This window comes from Poecilia mexicana, unplaced genomic scaffold (assembly GCF_051168715.1).
Source record: "Poecilia mexicana isolate PSO_F unplaced genomic scaffold, ASM5116871v1 scaffold_9, whole genome shotgun sequence".
Taxonomy (NCBI): domain Eukaryota; kingdom Metazoa; phylum Chordata; class Actinopteri; order Cyprinodontiformes; family Poeciliidae; genus Poecilia; species Poecilia mexicana.
This window is the reverse complement of record NW_028263378.1, coordinates 12,051,587-12,070,990: the sequence shown is the minus strand read 5'-3', so window position 1 is coordinate 12,070,990 and position 19,404 is coordinate 12,051,587. Positions and strand designations below refer to the sequence as shown.

Genomic DNA, 19,404 nt, shown 5'->3' with positions numbered 1-19,404 from the left:
AAATGAACATATTAAAATGGTTCATTTGCAACAGGTTCAAGTACAGTTCCATTAAACACAACGGTGCCTCTACACACTAATAAGGTAAACACCTAATGTAAAGTAAAAAAAATAATTTCTCCAGCCACAAAACTTTGCAGAGGCTGTTTGCCGTCATATTTTTTTTTTCTCAGACCTTGTTAACTGGAATATGTCAGGTAAATCCTGAAAACCTGTAATACTGTAGGATTAAAATATTTTTCAACTCATGCCATCCACTTTCCATTTTTTGCAACCAACATTCCTGCCATCCGCCACCGTTTGTGAGAAGAACTGTTACAAAACTTCTAAAATCAGCAGTAAACCACATCTCAGGTCCGGCAACTGTGAAATAATTAAAAATATGCTTTCGGTTCTCAAGATATTTACAGTATTATATAAGAGCTGACCACAGCTGTTTATTCTGAGAAAGTGCTTGCATTTAAAGGTTCATCCAAACACACACACACTTTCTCTGAGCAGTGTCTACATCGGAGGTGTGAAGCTGTGTGTTGGAGGAGCCGAGAGGGAGACGCACAAGGAAAAGATAAGCGATGACGATTCTAAACTGTCAAATGCTAGACAAGTAGGAGACCAGACAGCTAGATTGAAACCAGTCATGTCATGGACAGCCTTCTGCACAGAGGATTATGCCTTATCTATAAATAACACCTAATGTCAGAGTTCAATTCAGTGAAATATAAATAAATTGGAGTTTGTTGAGACATTTTTAAGCTGCAACTATTAGCACTTAGTTTGACACCTAAAAGAGCCTCGTTTTACATTGTTTATTCTGTATGAACCAGAATCTTATTATTGAACCTTTATTTTATCAGGTAAAAAGTTTGAGAACCAGTTCTCAGTTTCCAGCCGACAAATATCTTGCAATCTCTTTCAGGCAGTTTGAGTTGTTTAGCCTCTACACAGACATTTTATATGGCAATGTTTTGACACAGTATTTTACAAAAGTATTAATACCCCTTCATTTTATAACAGATTGTAGGGCTGACCTTCCCTCCATTCAGGACTTCTATAGGAACAGGGTCAGGAAAAGGACAGCTAACATCTCTGCAGACCCCCATACTGGACATAAACTGTTTAAACTTTTACTTTCAGATCAGCACTACAAAATCCTATTTGCAAAAGCCACAGACAGTTTCTACCCCAGGTTGTCTCTCTGATGAACACAATGGACATCCTTCAGCCCAACTTACTACTCTACTGTGAAATAAAATTAGGATATTTGAACTACCTGGGGCTGCAGCCTTCGATGGCTGCAGCCCCAGGCATCAGTCTTCCTTGTTTTTGTCCGTTTATTGTCTTCTTTGGATGGGTTGTATTGAAATGAATTTTGCTTTGCTGTAATAACAATAAAAGTATTCTGACTCTGAGCATACCCTGGAATTTCATATATGTAATTTAAATAAAAGCGCATTCACAAGCTAAAATGACCCGGTCAAAGTCTAGACCTAAAATCTATCTTGAGATAGATCTTAAAAACACTCTCCAACCTGGCCTGGCCACAGTTGTAAAAAAGAAAAGAAAAGAAAAAAAAAACAACAAAAAAAAAACAGGATTCTACAAAGGGCTGATTCAGTAGAAGGTCTATACAAGTGTATCCTAAAGTTTTCACACTTTTTGATATTGAAAATCATGAATCACTTTCATTCTACTTCACAATTGTGGACTCTGTTGTTTTGAAAAATGTTTGGAGGCACTGGATTCAAATTGTGCAACAGTGATTTAGCAAAAGAGTGCAGACTTAGGCCCAAGTTAGACAATCTGGAATCTACTAAGAAATACTTTAACCAAAAGAAAAAACAACCTTTCCTCCAATCATTCAGGACAGCAGTGAATACTTAATGCATCTCAAAATGTCACAACACTGCATTCTAATGTTCCTTAAATCAATACTATTTTTAAAGCAAAAAGTGCCCATTATATTTGAGGACAATATATTTGGGAGTATTTATAAAGACTTTCTTTAACAGCGTTCAATTATTTTATTTTATTTAAATTTTTTTAATAATAACACAAATCTAAATTAAATGAACATTTATGCATACCTCAACAATTGTGGTTTTGGCTGCCTTGCACATGGGTTGGTTGAAGTTTCTTGCCGTTTTCCTGTAAGACACAAAAACAACGCACATGATTTCTAGAAAGTTATTATGCTGGGAAGATTTTTTTCCAAAACTGGAGGCAAAATGGGGTTTTAAAAAGGGTTGAAAGGAGTGTCTACTATCCAACCTCTCCAATCAGCTGGTGCTGAACTGGAGAACACTGCCCTCTTGAGGATTTAAAAAAAAAAACTATATACAAAAGGTCAAGATCAGTGCATTTGATGAATGAAATTAAGTTTAAATTATTATCAATATTACTGTGAGCAAATTATATAAACAAAACTTGTAAAACACTTCAAAATACAATTTTTTAACTAGTGTATACCGTAGAAAAATAGTAACCCAAGGTTTCATTTAATCTGTGATAAAATAAGATTAACAATAACAAAACTATTACATATGAACCAATCACTTTATCAAGAATTTTTTAAAGTGTTTCTTCCTTTTAGCTTTCCTTGGTTTAGAAGCCCTGCAATATTTCCAAACCACAATAAAAGGATGCAAGAAAAGCAGAAAGCATGAAGGATTGCACTGTTGGAACAACACCACACAGAAAAGTAGTGAAAAAAAAACTTGTTTTAAGGGCCAAAAGTTTTACTGAATAACAAAAAATACTTTTTTATACATCAGCAATGTGCTGATGAGCACCTGTCTATAAACAGGACCAACATACACACCAAAACGGGCCTGAAATATGGCTGACAACCTGCCACCTGGCTGTCAGAAAATAAATGAACTGTGTCAGCAACACCAAGTGTAGATCCAGATACTTTACAAATATTATTGCACTTACCAGTATGAAAAAAAAAAAAAATCAACGTAAAGCAGGCTGCTGTGTGGGAACAACAACGTATTCAAGATACGAGACATGCCTGCAACAAGTTTAACACGATGATCTGAACAGGTTAGCATTTTCTCCGGAAATTTAATTTCCCACATTTACACCAAATTTAATCTAAAGAAGGAAAAAGTTCATTCTAGCAAGTCTGTAGATTATGTAGGTTTTCCTTTCTTTCAAAATGTTGTATATTTACCTAAAAACAATGTTTCCTGCTTTGTCAGCTTTCCATGCCTTGATCAGGGCAAAATCCCCAGTTATGGCTTTTTCCATAATGTAGTGCCTGCCATTAAACTCCCGCACCTGTAGATAAAACAACACAGCAAATGCAGAAGAAAGAAACTCAGACTCTATCATACAGTGCAAGTGGACATAAAGCACATATCTTAACATTGTAATGTCATAAATAGGTTTAACACAGGGCATTGATCCTAAATCAGCCAGCTATAAAAGCTTGCTTTACCGACTCCATTGACTATTGTTCAAAACCAAATATGTTTTCTGTGGAGACAAGGGTTTGCAGAAGCTACATATGGGGGCAATTATAGGACAATTTTTGAAGTATACAATTGTGCAAAATTGTACACGTTAGGTGAAATATAATTATGCCATGAGAAATGATCCGTAAAGTTAATGTTGCATATGGTACACAACTGTAATTCATGATTTTCACAAAACGGATATTTTCTTGATTTAAAGAATCCCAACAAGAAAGTGTTAAATGAATGTGAGGAAACTTATTGGCTACAATAAAAAGCAGGACGCAGCGAGCGCTCGTCTTGCAAGTGGTCCGTAAAGAAGAACAAGGAAGTAAGAAAGAATGGTTTCTCCTCACCCACCAGAAACTCACCTTCCCTTGCAAAAACTATTTGCCCCCAGGACTTTTTACAAAATGGAATCTTGAAGTTAAAGTATGAAGCAACCAAAAGCCGAGGGAAGAGCAGTCTAACCTCTCGCTCCTCGCTAGCAATAGCAATGCTGCCATCTTTGTTGTACTTAATAGGAGAGCCTCCCTCTTGGATCAGAGTGCCATAGCCGGTGGGAGTGAAGAAGGCTGGAATCCCAGCACCCCCTGCCCTGATCCTCTCTGCAAGAGTCCCCTGTGGTGAGGAAGAGACAAATGTATTGGAACTGAGCCATGATCTGAAGAATTTACATTTTTGATAAACATTAAAAAAAGGGTGTTGTTAAAGTTTAACTTATTGACGACATTAATTGTTTTCTTTGTAATGTCTGTGTTGTATTATAACGTTTCTACACCAACCTGTGGCGTCAGCTCCACTTCCAGCTCTCCTGACAAATACTGTCTCTCAAACTCGGCGTTCTCTCCTACGTAGGAGGAAATCATCCTTTTGATCTGCTTGGTCTGCAGCAACAGGCCCAGGCCAAAGTTATCCACTCTAGGAAAAAATAGGGAAAAAAAAATTGTCATAAAAGAATTTAAAAGAATCTTTAGGATATTTTTTTGAATCACCTAAATTAATTTGGATCAGTTTTGGGTCACAAGGTAAGAAGGCACAAAGACTACATTTTTGTTGGTATAACTGAAAAAAAATACTTCTACTTCTGCAAATTTAATAAATTATAAACCATTTACAAACACAGAATCAGCATACCTCCTAATTTCCACACTGACATAAAAAAACAAAACAAAAACACAAACACTCTTACCCTGCATTATTACTGACTGCAGTGATGCCCTTTACGCCAGTCTTCAGCAAGCTGTTGATTAGATTCTCTGGAATCCCACACAACCCAAAGCCTGTGTTGGAAAATACCAGACAAATAATAACGACATAAAACAGCAATAATAAGCAGAATCACTGTGTGAAAGGTGACGCATCAAGATCAAGTTGAACTTTCACCTTGTATGTTTGGGACATGTCAAATTTGTAGAGCAAATAGGCACATGACAATTACAAATCACACACAAAAACCCAAAGTCCAAGGATCGTGGATGACGCCATTGGAAATTCAACTTCTTTAAATGACACACTGATCAGATGATCTTGCCCATCAAAGTCGTGCGTTTATGATTGTTGTGACATCATAAACTTTAGAAATCTCGGCTATTGAGTCTAACGAGTGAAATCTTTTACCAAAACACTCAGAGGTTAATGTTTTATTATTGCCTTTACATGAGACTTCCCTCAAACAGGAATGTGACGCAGTGGAAAATGTTCAACAATGCCACTGTGAGCTTGACTATAAATAAGTGACAAAGAATTTGTGCGTGCTCAATGTTTAAATTGTAATCAGCCAGCATGCTCAGGCTAACACCTCTTCGTAGTAAAGTTGCCACTGCACAGATACTATGCGACTGAAGCCATTCTGTTGAAGTAGATGTTCCTTTTTTCTTTTTTTTTTTAAGAAAATGCTAAATATTACCTCCAACCAGAATAGTAGCACCATTAGGAATATCCTTCACTGCCTCTGTTGGATCTGAGTAGAACTGCGAACTTCTCGGGCTGGACGTGGAAAAGTAGCAAGTCTGCAGAAAGAACATGAGGGAATGAGTTGGGTGCATGGACTGACATCTTTTAATTGATGAAGTTGGAGAGGATCTTCTCCCCTACCCTCAAACATAATGGTTGATAGTTGTTGGGTTGTCTCATTATTCATAACCAAACAAATCCTGACCAACAACGATAATGGTAATCAGGGGCTCAAAAATCTCAGACATTACATTATTTAGAAGATCTAGCCTGCAGGTTGGAATACAGTGTCATGATTTAATTGTCTTCCACACATAAATAACTGAACAATGCAGCGACCTGAACAATGCAGCGACCAATAGCAACTCTGTGGTTTCAGGGTCTCAAAGGCAGGTTGTTCAGTTTGTGCAGTAGCAGAAAAATAACACGTTACATTTTTAGAGGTAGATTCAGAAAAGGTTGCGTCGCCCTCCCTCCATGGACCGACTGGAATTTGCTTCACATCCCCCCACAATTTGAAAAGCTTGATACACCACTGGTTGCAGGTTTGAATGCAGCTTCCCTGCATTCAAGCTCCTAGTTATGATTAGACAATCACGGAATCAACTTCCTGCACCAACAGGTGTTCTGTTTATCAATGCTACCCGTAAATCCGTCCTACCTCCTTGTAATGCACCGATAGTCAGAACACCGGCTGTTTAGCAGGTCTTTTTGGAGCATTTTAATAAATGCATTCTTTCTAAAATAAAACTTTTGCATCCGTTTTTGTTTTAGGTGTGTATTTTAGGTTTGATGATGATAAAAAAGTAAATTGCTCATGCATATTTGATATGTCAAATTAACAATTTACTGCCCATTACAGATATGAACAAAAGCCCATAACCGAGTAAAATTGGACCATTTATTAAAATCTTAGCTGGGCGCAAACATTTATCAAGTAGTGCGTCCTTGTGTTCTCAGCAATAGCAGACTTTTAGCTGTACTTCCAAGGTACGTCCTTGGGTATCGAGAGGCTAATGTGATCTCGAGTTTTGCAGCCAACAAAGAGAAACTCCTTCGCGATAGTTAAGACACCTCAACCACTCCAACTTTTGGTCCTTCTAAGATACATTTGAGCTATAGTTCAAAAACAGACCTTTAGGAGGCGGTGGCTGGCGAAGTTTACTCTGGCTCTTCGGTGACCTGCGAGGTTTTTGAAGAGTAAACCCTCGGCTCTGCAAAACGCTGTAAGGGTCGCCATCTTTTTTGGATGTATAGACGAGGGTTAAATTAATTATGCAGCAGGCTGAAAGACAGCTGAATGTGCCTTGGTGCCCTCCCCTAATAGCTCGACGACATGTGTCGGCGTTCCTAAACACTCTTCACAAAGGGGATGTTTTCAAAGGCATGACCTGCTCATTTAATTTTAACCCTTTCGCCACCGCTTTGCTATAGCCTTATGCGGGGTAAAAATAACATGAAATTAATTTGGCTTTGACGTAATTTCGTAAGGCCATGTGACAAGAGGCAAGCCAAAAGAACGATTTTGTTTTTATAAACTTTGTTTTGAGAAGCGCCTGTACGACCAGGAGAAAAACGCACGTCAAAAAGGTTGAGAAAACCCTAGACCTAGAAAGAATAGAACTTGCATGAGCTTACGCAGCGTTGCCACCATATTGTGAGTGGCGTTTTGTAGAAGAGTACAACCCAGTTACAATCCAGATACCCTGTGGAGGAAGCCTTATTTTTCGCTTGTATCTGCGATCTTGTTCTTTTGATCACCCAGAGCATGAAACCATGGATGATGGTATAAAAATGGAGATTGACCAGTAAATTGAGAGCTTTTCCTTTTAGTTCTGTTCTCTCTGTGACCGGTACACCATCACTCCAGATGCTACACTATAGGGCTGTGTAATAATATCGATTTTGCAATATATATTGATATTTTCTTTCCTAGAAAAAATTGATATTCATCCGCAAGTATCGTACGATGTTACGTAACATCCAACTGTCACCTTGCTCACTCACTGCTTGCTTCGCCGGGAGAGTGATTAGGTCATCAGGCTTAGAGTGATTCCTTCAGATGTTAAGTGTCAAGATTAAAAAAGTATCAAACTATTCAGAGCAGGGTACTTGGTGCATTTTATTTACTTTACAAATGCATGTAAGCTACAGTTTGTATTGTTTCAACTAAAAGAAACATGTTTTCTCACCGCTTTGATTCATTTTGTCCAGCTGTCGACTTTAAGTCTGTGTCTATGTCCAAGCAGAGCCAGGTATTGTGTAGTTGGTGCTTTTAATCAGTTTTCAGTTAAATTAATTCAATCCAACTTTACAACAGTCACAAAATGTCATCAAAAACTCTCTGTCCCTCTAAAATCTTTCAGAAAATTGCAAAAGTGTATTGAATTGTATCGTTTGCTGAATATTGCAATATATATCGTACTGTGAGCAGAATATTGTGTATCGTATCGTGAGATTATTGTATCACTACAGCCCTACTACACTAGTCTGCCTGTTGATCTCCTGCTCAATGTTTCTCTTATTATATTATTTGAACCATGATGATTCATTCTTGTCTCTAACCTAGAGAGGACTATTTACCCTCAAGATCATAGTCTTAAATTTGGAGGTGCTGATTTTCATCCTAGCTGCTTCACACTCAGAGTGCTCCAGTGAAAACCAGAGATCATTATCTGATGAAGCTAATAGAACCCCGGATCATCTACAAAAAGCAGAGACTCAACCATGAGATCACTAAAATTGATCTCTTTAATAGCTTGGCTGCACCTAGAAATTATTTCCACAAAGGTTATGAACAGAATTGGTGACAAAGGGTAACTTTCTCAGAATGACAGACACTGAATTTGGAGTTTATAAGTAAGTTATATTCATAAAAATTCCAAGAAAACAGGGCTTGACATATTTCACTCCTTGAGCAACAAATCAATATAATATGTGAGAGTTATAACGCGAATGATTGACTAAATTGATTTTTTATACAATATTCTGTTCTTTTGATATGTATACCTTCATGTTAATTATGGATAGAGTTCTGCTATGATCTGTTGATTTGTAGCTTACAAGAATTTCAGATTTATCTTCTTTTGTCTATTTTTGCCCTGGATCTCACAGTGAGAACAAGGTGGCTATAGGCACCACTGAGTTCTTTTGAGAGACAAATTAAACGTGAATTTGCCTCTCCCAATATGGCGCACCCGCTGACTTGAGATGCCTGTTGACGTTTTGTTCTCACTGGCCAAAGCAACCAAAGCAGCGTCTACTCGTTCTACGTCTACCTCAGTAACCACCTGCTCACGTGACGTATACTTTGTGTAGTCATGGCAGACGACTACAGGCGACACGATTTTGAGTTGGAGAGGAGAATATTTGAGATAGACAACAAATGTTCATGTCTCCGCGCTGAAAAGCAAGGTATCGATTACCCATAGCGCTCTATTATTTTTTGCTTTGTGACTGTCTTGAATATTTTCTTTTCAGAAGAGAAATATATTTTTTTTCCCTGGGTTGTTTAGCTGAGAAGCTAACTAACGAACGTTAGCTTGCAGCCATAGCAACAACTGATGTCTAAAACTATGCGGTTTGACAACTCATTTACTTTAACTTTTAACCAACCGGTAGCTCAGCAGCTTCATAATGACGTTTATTGTCTAAGTTGTGGTTTGTTTTGTACTTGTTTTTTTTTTTTGCACATATATAGTTAATGGCGAACAGTGAAACATTAGCTTAAATACAGTTGAGGAATGTTATTTAAGAAACTGACGCTAAACCAGATACAAAAATAAACAGTTGGAATCATTGTTTGCCGTAGAATGTAAGCATTGCGTTCCATTGCGATATAACTGCAAACCACTGAGCACGTTTAGTCTGACCACAACATGACCCCCCAAAAGCTAACCTCTGCGCTTTCGATGCTAAGAAAGCCTTTTAGAAGTTGTTTCTAATTTTCGTGCAATTTTAATGTTACGCCTAAGGTGTGAGTATTAACGTTTTTTTTTTTTCTGTTTTAATAGATGATGACTATTTGCAGAATGCGTCTGCAATACTAGAGAAGTTGAAAGGCTTTTACAGACATGGAGGAGAAAGCTTGAACCTTTCCAAGCTGCTTCAGGATTACACACAGGTTTTTCTTCACTCAGCAATCCATTATTCTGCCACTAAAGGGTTTCTTGTAAAACAGAAATATGTATCAGATTGCTTGATTCCTCAGAATGGGAATCCTGACAGCACTTATCACATTCAACCAGCATGTTCTTTGCTGTTTGTTTATGAGATCCATTTCACAAGGTGGCGCACTTATTAACTTTGTTGCACCCCTTGGGTGGAAGTGGGTTTTCCTCATATTTGCTTGTGTGACCCACAAAAATGAATGTTAGGTTAGTTGGTCTCTCTAAATTGCCATTAGGTGTAACAGAATGGTTATTTGTCCCACGCTTGTATTTGTATTGTCCAAGGTGAATTCTGGTCTCACTCATTTACTGCTGGACATGAGCATCAGCTTCCCCATAACCCAGCATGTGTAATTGTTCTGGTTTCTATTTGTATATTTAAATATACATAAATATGTGTGGAGTTTCCCCCAAATGAATGAATGCATAATCCCTTATTAACATTTGGGTAAATTGCATCAGATCAAAGAGACTGATCTGTGTTGTAGGAGGAGTTCAGACTTTAAGTCTAATTTCTGAGTTAAAACTTCCTGTAAACACACGTTTGCCTACATTTAGCCACTGCAGATACTTTTCGATATGTCCCTCTGTGTGTGGTGTTAAACTAAGCAGCATAAATGCGTGAAGTTGATCGTATTCTCGTTCAGCCTTAAAAAGGTTTAGCTGCAGACACTCTTGTTTATGCTTACCTGGTATAAAGCTAGTTTAGTTTTGCAGCTATTTTAAGAAAACAATCCAAGCAAAACCCGTGTGTGTGATTAAAAAGGGGATTTAAAGTGAAGAGCCAGGGTTGTTTACCATGATTCAAACATTTTACCAGGAAGCAAATTCCCTTGAATTTCAGTCTGAACAAACTCTCCTTTTTTGCTGATGATGCATCAACAGCGATGGTAATTTAGCTCAAAATGCACATTTAGATGAGACACAGTAAAAGTCAGAGGGGCTTTGTTAAAGCAAATGACAAGTCTCAAAATTAAAAGCACTCTTAATTAAAGACTTCAGTAATTGTGCATCTGTGTGCTACTTTAGGGTATATTGCATTTTTGTAGTAGTATTTGAACTTTTATTTCTTTGCTTTATGTATTGATCTGTATTTGGTTTTGTTTTTTTCCCATGTAGGTGATTCTTGACATCACTTTCTATGAAGAGAATCAATTGGTGGATCAGGAATTCCCCGAAGACTCCTCACCATTTAAGATCCAGCAGCTGCTGCAAGACCTGACTGAGCCAGAGATGTTGGTGGCACGGCTGGCACCAGGACAGGAGGTGTGTATGTTTCTATGAACAGTTTTATTTCAGAGTCTGTTACTCAAATATTCTCTTGGAGAATTCACTGAATATAGGCACACTAAAGAAAAAGACACACCCCTCCACAGGTGCAGTGCGTGTTGGGCACAGAGCTGTTGGAATGTCTCTACTGGAGACGTGGAGCTCTGCTGTACATGTACTGCCACACCCTTCACCAGCGAAAGCAATGGATCAAGAAGAACAAGGACACATTCATTAAGGTAACACACTGTAAATGTACTTTGCTTTGGAGAAGTATTCATACCTCTTGAACTTTTTCACATTGTGCCACAGTAACCACAGACAATGATGGATTTTATTTGTAATTGTATGTGATAAAAGTATTCAAACTAATGCATAATTAGAAGAAAACGACATGGGTTTTGAAAAAAGAAAAATATATATATATATATATTTTGCAACTAAAAGCTGAAAAGTCTGGTGTGCGTTTGTATTCACACCCTTTATTGCTGATATTTAATTAAACAGTCACTGTGAGCTGACCTAACACAAACCCCCCCAATAAAATACAGCATGTTGACGTTTCTTGCTGTAATATGTTCAAGCAGTATGAATTCAAGGAACTACAGTTGAAGCGTTTGTGAAACGTCATGTCTCATTAATTTTGACCATGTTGGCTGGAAGAAGTGTCTAAAGTTTCTAACATTTTTTTCTTGGCATACATGCACATTTTGATCCAGTGTATTCAAGAAGGTGTTCGGTATTTGATGCGGATGCTGCAAGTTAGAAACACAGTGAAGCTCAGCGACGGGGTGGTCCTTCATGACAGTGGAGCAAGCATTTTATCTGAGGGTAAATATGTTCATCTCTGAATAGTAAAACACTGTTATGCCTTCCTGCCTTCCTTTTTGTCATGCCTGTTATTTGCTTGTGTGTTTTGACAGGTATTTTTTCAGACACCCACCTGCTGACGATGATGTACATTGGGGAAATGTGTTTCTGGGCCGTCAAGTATGAGGACTGCAGCGCCGACCCTACAGACCACAAAGAAGACGGCCTCCAGTTTCGGGACATCGGCACACAGATTCTGAACAAATATGTGAATGCCTGCGAGGGACCTCTGCAGGGCCAGGGCTGGAATACAGAAAATGCCAAGGAAATCCTTAGTATTTTACAGTGAAATAAAGTGCTCATGTGTAAAAGTTACCATCAGGCGCAGATCTGAGTTCAGTGTTCAAATGTGTCAAACCCAAATAAATATGGAACTCCATAAAAGAGGTGCAGCGTTGTAGAAGGTAAAAAAAAAAAAAAAAAAGCTGGACACCCTGTATGTGTATGTGATGAAAAGGTGTCTTTGGGTTATCTTAGTCCAAAAGAACTTGGGCAGAGCATGTGAGAGTTTAGAACGTCGGAGGAAAACAAAGACCGAAAAGACAGGAAGCTTAATTGTTTTTTTTGTTTTTTTGTTTTTTTTCTGCTGATTGCTCAGATCTCATCTTGAATAGTGTTTGGAGCAGTTGTTTGCTCTAAAGATGTTATAATAACTTTATTATTAATATTCAGAGTGTGTTATTTAAATAAAATGGCCGTCTCTACTTTTTACAATTGTTTCAGATTTGAAAATAATCCAGCTGGATGTGTGACATTGCACATAACATCTTATTTATTGTTTTGTTGCCATTTTTAATGTGTTTCAGATGTAACAGAGTTGTGGCTAACGTGTGTATAAAATATACACATTGTAAGTAAAGCAAGATGCTTCAGAAATTTTGACCAATTTTAAGTATGTTTAGGTGTGTAGATGCCATTTTTCTAATGTGTTGCCTGTTCTCCCATGTATCATAAAATGCATTTCCTTCCACTCCACTTGGATAACGTTGGCAGTGTAACCATTAATACAGAGCCTGTTATTTGAATGAAAAAAAAAATCTGTTTTTTTTATGTCCTTGTTGACAATAAAGATATGATTTGTTTTCAGAAAATGTTTTCCACTATGTTATATTTGTTTGGCTATGAATCCGTTTCAGTCCATGCAAAACTACATCGCCCACAATGCCCCAGGACTGCCACTAAGGAGGAAGTAGAAGAGAAGGAAACGTCACATTTGTTGTCGTTTGGCAGACCGCGTTTCACTGGGATTGAAAGTCCTTATTAGTTTGTCAGTGAGTTTTAACATCTGGAGCCATGGCTGGGAGAAATGGGCAGCTGAAGTCCGTGGTGATTCGCAGCCTCAGGCGGTTCAGTGAGCGATATTTTCCGGAGAAAGCTACCAGAAGCTCAATGTTGGATAAGGAGCAAGAAGAGGCGTCACACTTTGGATATTTGGACAGCTTTCCTGTAAGGCAATTTTTTTTTAACAATTCTAGTTATGGTGTGCTCAGCTTCTCTGGTGTACAGTTGAAATTTAGAAAAAGAAAAAAGTTTATTTAAATATTTTTTCCCCCTCATCTGTTAGGTTAGGGCTTTTTTTAAGACTTTATTTTTGTGTGTTTTTAGAAATGTTTGTTTTCCTAATAGAATTGACTGTACAGTTTACTAATTAATATTTCATTTAAATCCTTGTGGTCTGTTAATCAGATGGTTTTTGAGATTTGAAAAATTAAGACATTTACACTTATCATCATGGCATATTGCCCTCACTAAAGAAAAAAAGGTCTGACTAGTTTCACCACTTTCATTAAAACATTTAGACATTAAGGCTTAAAAAATGGACATCTTTTGCTGATTCTATTCCATCAAAACAAGGTGATTGCTGTTTTTTGCAACTTAAATGCTGATTAAATGTTGGAAAAGCTCACTGTTTCTAAGAGGAGGCCCAATCGTCCATCCTGCAGGGGAAGCTTATTTCAATCGCTTGTAATCATGATCTTGTTCTTCTGGCCCTGATCTAAATGGCATAACCACTATTAAGAGTCAAGAAAGTTTGGCCACTGTCTCCTATTTTTAATAGCAGGCCAGTATTCAGTATTTAAATGTATAAATTAAACATATCCCTCGTTTCAAAAGGTCGACGTGCAATTCCTGATCATGACCTTTCTCTCTCCTGTGGATATCTGCAACCTGGGAGCCACCTGTCGGTACTGGAGGGCCATGGTGAGAGATCCATTACTGTGGAAATACTTCCTGTTGCGGGACATGCCACACTGGTCATCCATCGATCATCTGACAATGCCAGATCTGGACTTGCTGGATGCCCCGCTCGTCAGTGAACATGAAAGTTTGGATGACAGAAAAGAAGAGGAAGAGAAAAATAGCGAACTGAAATGTGACTACATGTCAGAGTAGGTATATTCTTAATGCATTGATTTAAAGCCAGTTTGTAAAAGTTTCTTCCATATGTTTTTGTTTTTTTTGTTGTTGTTGTAATTACTGCTTTGTTTTACCAGATACCTGAAAGGTTGTCCATCCTGCAGACAGCAGTGGTTGCCTTCCCGACCAGCATATGAACTTCTGACCTCATTCCTTCACTACCTCATGCCCTCATCTGAACCTCGCTTTGCAATGTTTGGGCCTGGCATGGAGGAGATTGACGTCTCTTTTGTCACAAGACTGATGCATGCCCACGATCTGTTACCTGTGTCTGGTACTCCACACAGGCAGATAAATGGTAAGGCAATGCTAAGTTTTCCTTTTTGTTATTGCTATTTTTGTTGATAGTTCTGTATCTGCAAATATAAATAAAAAAACACACAATTGTCTTTTTATTATTGCATCCTGAATCCAAGACTTATGCAATACCGTATAAAAACTTTCAAAATCCAGTCATAACCGTAGACAATATACCACTTAACTTTTTGTTCTATTTTACCACATTACAAGCCCAACTTTAATTTATTTTACTGGGTTTGCCAGCAGTAGAGAGACTACTTTTTATATCAGTTCTTTCTATAAATGGCTCTAGCTCAGTCAGATTGGATGAAGAGCATCTGTGAACATCGATTGCAACAGTTCGACCCGCCATGGCATGTAGTAACTTTTAAAAAATACATGTTAAGAATTTTTTTTCAGCAAGGGCTTTATTTCTTTTAATCCCTCCTTGGATATCAGATTCATATAGGACGTAATAGCTGGCCTGTCAGCAGGAGCTGTGGATGTCTGCACCTCCTCCAGACTTACTCTATGGCCTCTTGGTTACTTCTTAGATTAATCCTCTCCCTGCTTGACTTAAAGGGTTGATGGACTAAGTCTAAGTTTACAGTTGGGTCACACTATTCACCATTACTTTACTATTGCTCTCCAACAAACATCTGAGGCCTCGATAGAGTAGTTGTGCTTTTACTGTGATGAAATTTGTAAGACTTTGAGTCCCTTTCTTTCCACTTTGAGTTAGTCTATCATATAACATCCCAATAATATTTGTTATATAGAATTTGAGGTTGAAATATGAGACAGTATGAAAGAATTGCATGCATTGAATGCATAATCTGCATGTCTATCTTATTTGTAGTTTTATTGGCCTACCACATGATGGCAGTATTTACATTCCTTACTAGTTACTGTCAGACAGGTTACTAAAATAGTAAGCCAAACTAACTCCAGACACCGTTTTTATTCTAGGTATTGGCTCTGGGATCAGCTACTTGTTCAACAACCAACACAAATTTAACATCCTAACGCTATATTCCACGTACGGGTAAGATCTTTATTCAAGATGTCACAGAGTTGCAGTTATTCACAAGTCTTTTTTGTTTACGCGACAGCTGCAGTAACTTTGCTTTCTGTCTGCAGAGCTGAGAGAGAAAAAGCACGACTGCAGAAGGGGAGCGTCAGCAATAAGCTCTTTATCTTTGAAGGAACTGATGACGCGGGTCATCCAGTGTTTACGCCTGCTCCTCAGGTGCAGAAGGTGTGCCAGGAGGTGGATGGCTTCATTTATGTTGCCAATGCTGAACCTGGAGAAGGTGAGGGAAAATTTAATTTATTTTTATTTTTATTTTTTTTTTTTTTTTTGCAGCCATTGGTAATCTTTGACTTTTGAATAAGTGCATGAAAACATTTATTTCTCAGGTAATGGGGCGTCTGAGGCGGCCCAGATTAGAGCTGTGCTGAATTTTGTTGGGGATTCCACAGCTAAGCCACTATTGGTGCTCTCTTGCGTCTCACGAGAACCAGAGGAAGCGAGTGATGGAGCCAAATGTCGGACGCCCTGCGTTTATGTGGCAAAGAGACTTAGCCTTCCTCAGCTATCTAATCGCTGGATGGTAACTATATCATACGTAATTAATTCCAAACTTTCTACTTAACCATGTAGATAATTTTCAAAGAGTGTTTCTGTTTTCCTTTCAGGTGCAGGACACAGTGGCAGAATCATTAACAGGGGTTTTAGATGGGATTTCCTGGCTGCTGAAGTCTTCTGGCGTCAAAATTTAGGGATGATATATCGGTGTGACCCAATACCATGAAAGACAATTCGACTACAGACCACCCGGCCACCTAATTTTGATGTCAGTATCCACCACTTTATTGTTTTCATCTTGCAATCGTAGCTGTCTGATCTGCCAAAGTCTTACTCGAGGAGCACTGCCAGTGGAGTTTAATCAAAAGGTTGAGCAGCAATGAGGAAAACTGGGACTCGTGTGGGTGAGCTGGTAGGGATATCGTTTTTTTTTAAATGGTGCAAGTGAAGGAATTCCAGTTGGGCACTAGAGCATAGAAACCGAACAAACTGAATTATTTAACACTAACTGCAAGAAAACAAAATGCTGAAGCTGCACTGAGACTTTTTCACTTCTTTGCAAATCAGGGAAGGTAGACCTGCTGTAAAAACGTAACGTTTCACCTTGAAGAAAGTTTGATACTTTTTTTTTTTTTACTTGTTTGTTTTACATTTCCGTATGATCACAAATGTTACATCTTTTCTTGATCCTTGGATTTCATAATTATGAATGTTTGCTGGAAACTGTCCTGTGAAAGTGTCTTTATGAAAATGTTAGGAGGAAATGGTGTCTTCAAATAAAACATTTTCACATAGGCAAATTAAGACGAGTAATCTATTAAAAAACAAATAAAAAGAAATAACTTTTGATGAGCATTAGATACTTGAGACATTTTGTAAGATGCTTTTGTTGAATACAAATGTTTTTATTTCTTAAGAGCAGGAACAAATTATCCTTTTTATTCAGTTCATACTCTTGACGATTTATTTAATATGCAGTGACTATTAAAAATAATTTTTGCCCCATTCACATCCCTTGACCTTCTGTTTGACTGTTTTTATGTTACACCGCTCCCCACTGCAGATTATGTCAGTCAACATCTGTAAAATGTTTTGTCTATCGCTGCGCGTAAAGTGTCATGAATCATATTTTAATCTCTTAGTGCTCTGCTTTTCTTTAAATTCTAAATTCAGCACATTTGCGTCACTCAGATGGCCACCGCCTCTCCCTTAATGTGGTTAAAGTTGTGTTTTTGAATGGAAAATGGCAACCTAACCTGGTTCACCTCCATTTTCTACATCCATAATGGCACAGCTCAGACGCTTTAATGGCAACAATAGATATCGTTTCACCAGCATGTTAGGTATGACAAGATAATATGCTTCGCTGACGCTCTTTTATTCTGGTCCCCTTGGTAACCTTAAATTGTCAGCAAATGTTCTTTCCTCTAACCAGCCCTTCCATCAAAAGGTTCCCCCATCTCAGTAGTCATTTTTATACACATGTAGGTTTCGAACAAGATCATGATTGCTTCCATTTGGGTCCATTAGGCAAACTTTAACGGTATTGAAGCGGAGATTGTTTGTTTTTTTGTTTGTTTAGTTTTTTCATGCAATCTTTAATTTTCAGTAAATAATGGTGAAACCAGCCTACTAACCGTGTACATCTGTATGTAATTAGTGTGCTTCTAGGAGAGACAGGAATACGCTTTCTACTTTCTGCTCTGTGTAAACAGGATGTCTTGTCTTTGGTCCTCACTCTGCAGTTCCTCACCTTCTGTCTGGTTTTGTCTGGCTGTGTATCTGTTTGTGTATAATAGAGAGTTCATAGTTTACACGGGCTGGACGATCAGCTTGGATAGTCATCAATAGCGGTCAAGCTGTTCTAAGGCCAAGTAGGGACTAACACTAATAGTTGATGTTTGTTCAGTCATCTGAACAAATAAAAAAAATTCTTAGGTGAACCTGAGGTTGATTTTGAGCTACTTTTATGTAAATAAATACTTAACAGAGTTACGGTGGGTTAAGTTGAACACGTCGCAGGTTCTTATCTAGATATTGTCAAAGTCTTCCTACTAAACCATGAGCACTTCTCAACCAGTGAAATGTAATGGTGCCTGGGTCTGGTGGGGGAGGTGCTCGGTCCATGTTTTGGGCTGTTGAATGAGTACCAGACCTTCAGCTGCGTCTTGTCTTCTTATGTCACTGGGGCCCTCTGAAATTAGAGGAAGCGAAGAAGAAACCCTGACTGACTGATTCAAAGCAGGCCACAGATTAGTGAGATGACACTTTATAGAAATATGGTAGGGAGTAAGGAATGTAAGAATGTAAAATCTTGCAAGTGCCGACATTGAAAGAGTACGACAAAGTGCTAAATGTGCAGTCCAAATGCACGGTGCAGTCAGACATTTACCTGGATGTAATCGAATTTGGACTTTTACTCGTGCATTTGAGCTGTTGTTTTTCCAGGGTGGATTGATCACACAACTTAAAAATTCAGTAAGTTTTAACAATGAGAACCATGTGCCTTGGTTGGAATTTATGCTGAATTCACACAGATTTATACACACAGGCTGAATTATGTACATACTCTCTGACTAGTGTTTGGATAAATGTTCCTCAGCAAGGTGTAAAGAAGCTGCAAGCTTTTTCTAGCCATAATATTTTTATTTTAACATTTGACCTTTTTTCAATCAGAAACGACAGAGCTCATTTAAATTGTTTATTATCCAGGATGGAGCTAAATTGTAGGCAGTTTTCCACTGAGGTCGAAAAGCTGTGAAATACCAACCTCTCAGACTAAATGTTGTTGACTTTGTGAACCAACTGGTTCACAAAGTTCAATCAGGCTTTCATATCATGATTTCTTGTATTTTTTTAATTTGGTTATTTCCAGTTTAATTGTAAGTTTGTTCCACAGCTCTTTGTGATGCTGTGCCTGTTGAAGACCTTTTTTTTTTTTAAGTTGTATTTAGTTATGTTAAAGTGAAGCATATAAATGCAGCTGTAAAATAGCCAACTTGTCCGCTTGGCAACAACCCATATATCCTGTCTTCCCACCAGACAGGATAGTAAGTGATGTAAGTACAAAGTCACCAAGTCTCCATTGTAACATTCAGATGCTATGTGCTTTGGTAAAATTTGACAGAAAACACTGTCAGTGAGACTGTTTCTCCTCCAGAACCCCTGGGAACTTCATTACAGAGCACATCCAACATGAACCTCCTGAAATACTCTGAGATTTTAAATAAAAATGTGATGATCTATGCTGGAGAACTGAACAGGAGTCATAAACAAGATAATGAATAAAAACATATGGCCAAATCAACAAAAAAACAGAGACTAACTATTTTCATGCTCAATTCAGTCCCTATTATTTATACTTTGACATTAGATAAGTAATTAAAAACTGTAAGGG

The 19,404-nt window shown here is 38.0% G+C and overlaps 3 protein-coding genes across 4 annotated transcripts in view; 2 read left to right on the top strand and 1 right to left on the bottom strand.

The window, feature by feature from the left end:
• oxct1a (3-oxoacid CoA transferase 1a) overlaps positions 1 to 6,970 on the bottom strand; it is a 42,968-nt gene extending 35,998 nt beyond the window's left edge. The window contains exons 1-7 of one of the 2 annotated variants that reach the window (XM_088008804.1): positions 6,550 to 6,970; positions 5,368 to 5,470; positions 4,651 to 4,741; positions 4,244 to 4,379; positions 3,930 to 4,079; positions 3,176 to 3,282; positions 2,085 to 2,145 (exon numbers count right to left, since the gene is read on the bottom strand). In XM_088008804.1, coding sequence (XP_087864930.1) covers positions 2,085 to 2,145; positions 3,176 to 3,282; positions 3,930 to 4,079; positions 4,244 to 4,379; positions 4,651 to 4,741; positions 5,368 to 5,470; positions 6,550 to 6,654 — 753 coding nt within the window. In that variant the 5' untranslated portion in view covers positions 6,655 to 6,970. The remainder of the gene's footprint in view (positions 1 to 2,084; positions 2,146 to 3,175; positions 3,283 to 3,929; positions 4,080 to 4,243; positions 4,380 to 4,650; positions 4,742 to 5,367; positions 5,471 to 6,549) is intronic. The other variant, XM_014982749.2, reaches the window with a different exon arrangement.
• A 1,733-nt stretch (positions 6,971 to 8,703) lies between these two features.
• On the top strand, positions 8,704 to 12,813 carry rimoc1 (rab7a interacting mon1-ccz1 complex subunit 1). Its single transcript, XM_014982747.2, has 6 exons — positions 8,704 to 8,828; positions 9,428 to 9,537; positions 10,703 to 10,849; positions 10,960 to 11,091; positions 11,572 to 11,683; positions 11,776 to 12,813. Exons 1-6 carry the CDS (start codon positions 8,735 to 8,737, stop codon positions 12,009 to 12,011), a joined length of 831 nt encoding a protein of 276 aa, XP_014838233.1. The 5' UTR covers positions 8,704 to 8,734; the 3' UTR covers positions 12,012 to 12,813.
• A 75-nt stretch (positions 12,814 to 12,888) lies between these two features.
• On the top strand, positions 12,889 to 17,016 carry fbxo4 (F-box protein 4). Its single transcript, XM_014982746.2, has 7 exons — positions 12,889 to 13,168; positions 13,838 to 14,112; positions 14,218 to 14,438; positions 15,389 to 15,464; positions 15,560 to 15,732; positions 15,839 to 16,032; positions 16,118 to 17,016. The coding sequence occupies exons 1-7, from the start codon at positions 13,016 to 13,018 to the stop codon at positions 16,199 to 16,201; spliced, it is 1,176 nt and encodes a 391-aa protein (XP_014838232.2). The 5' UTR covers positions 12,889 to 13,015; the 3' UTR covers positions 16,202 to 17,016.
• Positions 17,017 to 19,404: the final 2,388 nt, after the last annotated feature.

Coding starts and splice junctions, on each gene's coding strand:
- fbxo4 (XM_014982746.2), top strand. CDS start 13,016: ATGGCTGGGAGAAATGGGCAGCTGAAGTCCGTGGTGATTCGCAGCCTC. Junction 15,465..15,559: donor ACGCTATATTCCACGTACGG/GTAAGATCTTTA, acceptor TTCTGTCTGCAG/AGCTGAGAGAGAAAAAGCAC. Junction 16,033..16,117: donor AGCTATCTAATCGCTGGATG/GTAACTATATCA, acceptor TTTTCCTTTCAG/GTGCAGGACACAGTGGCAGA.
- rimoc1 (XM_014982747.2), top strand. CDS start 8,735: ATGGCAGACGACTACAGGCGACACGATTTTGAGTTGGAGAGGAGAATA. Junction 8,829..9,427: donor TCTCCGCGCTGAAAAGCAAG/GTATCGATTACC, acceptor CTGTTTTAATAG/ATGATGACTATTTGCAGAAT. Junction 9,538..10,702: donor TGCTTCAGGATTACACACAG/GTTTTTCTTCAC, acceptor TTTCCCATGTAG/GTGATTCTTGACATCACTTT.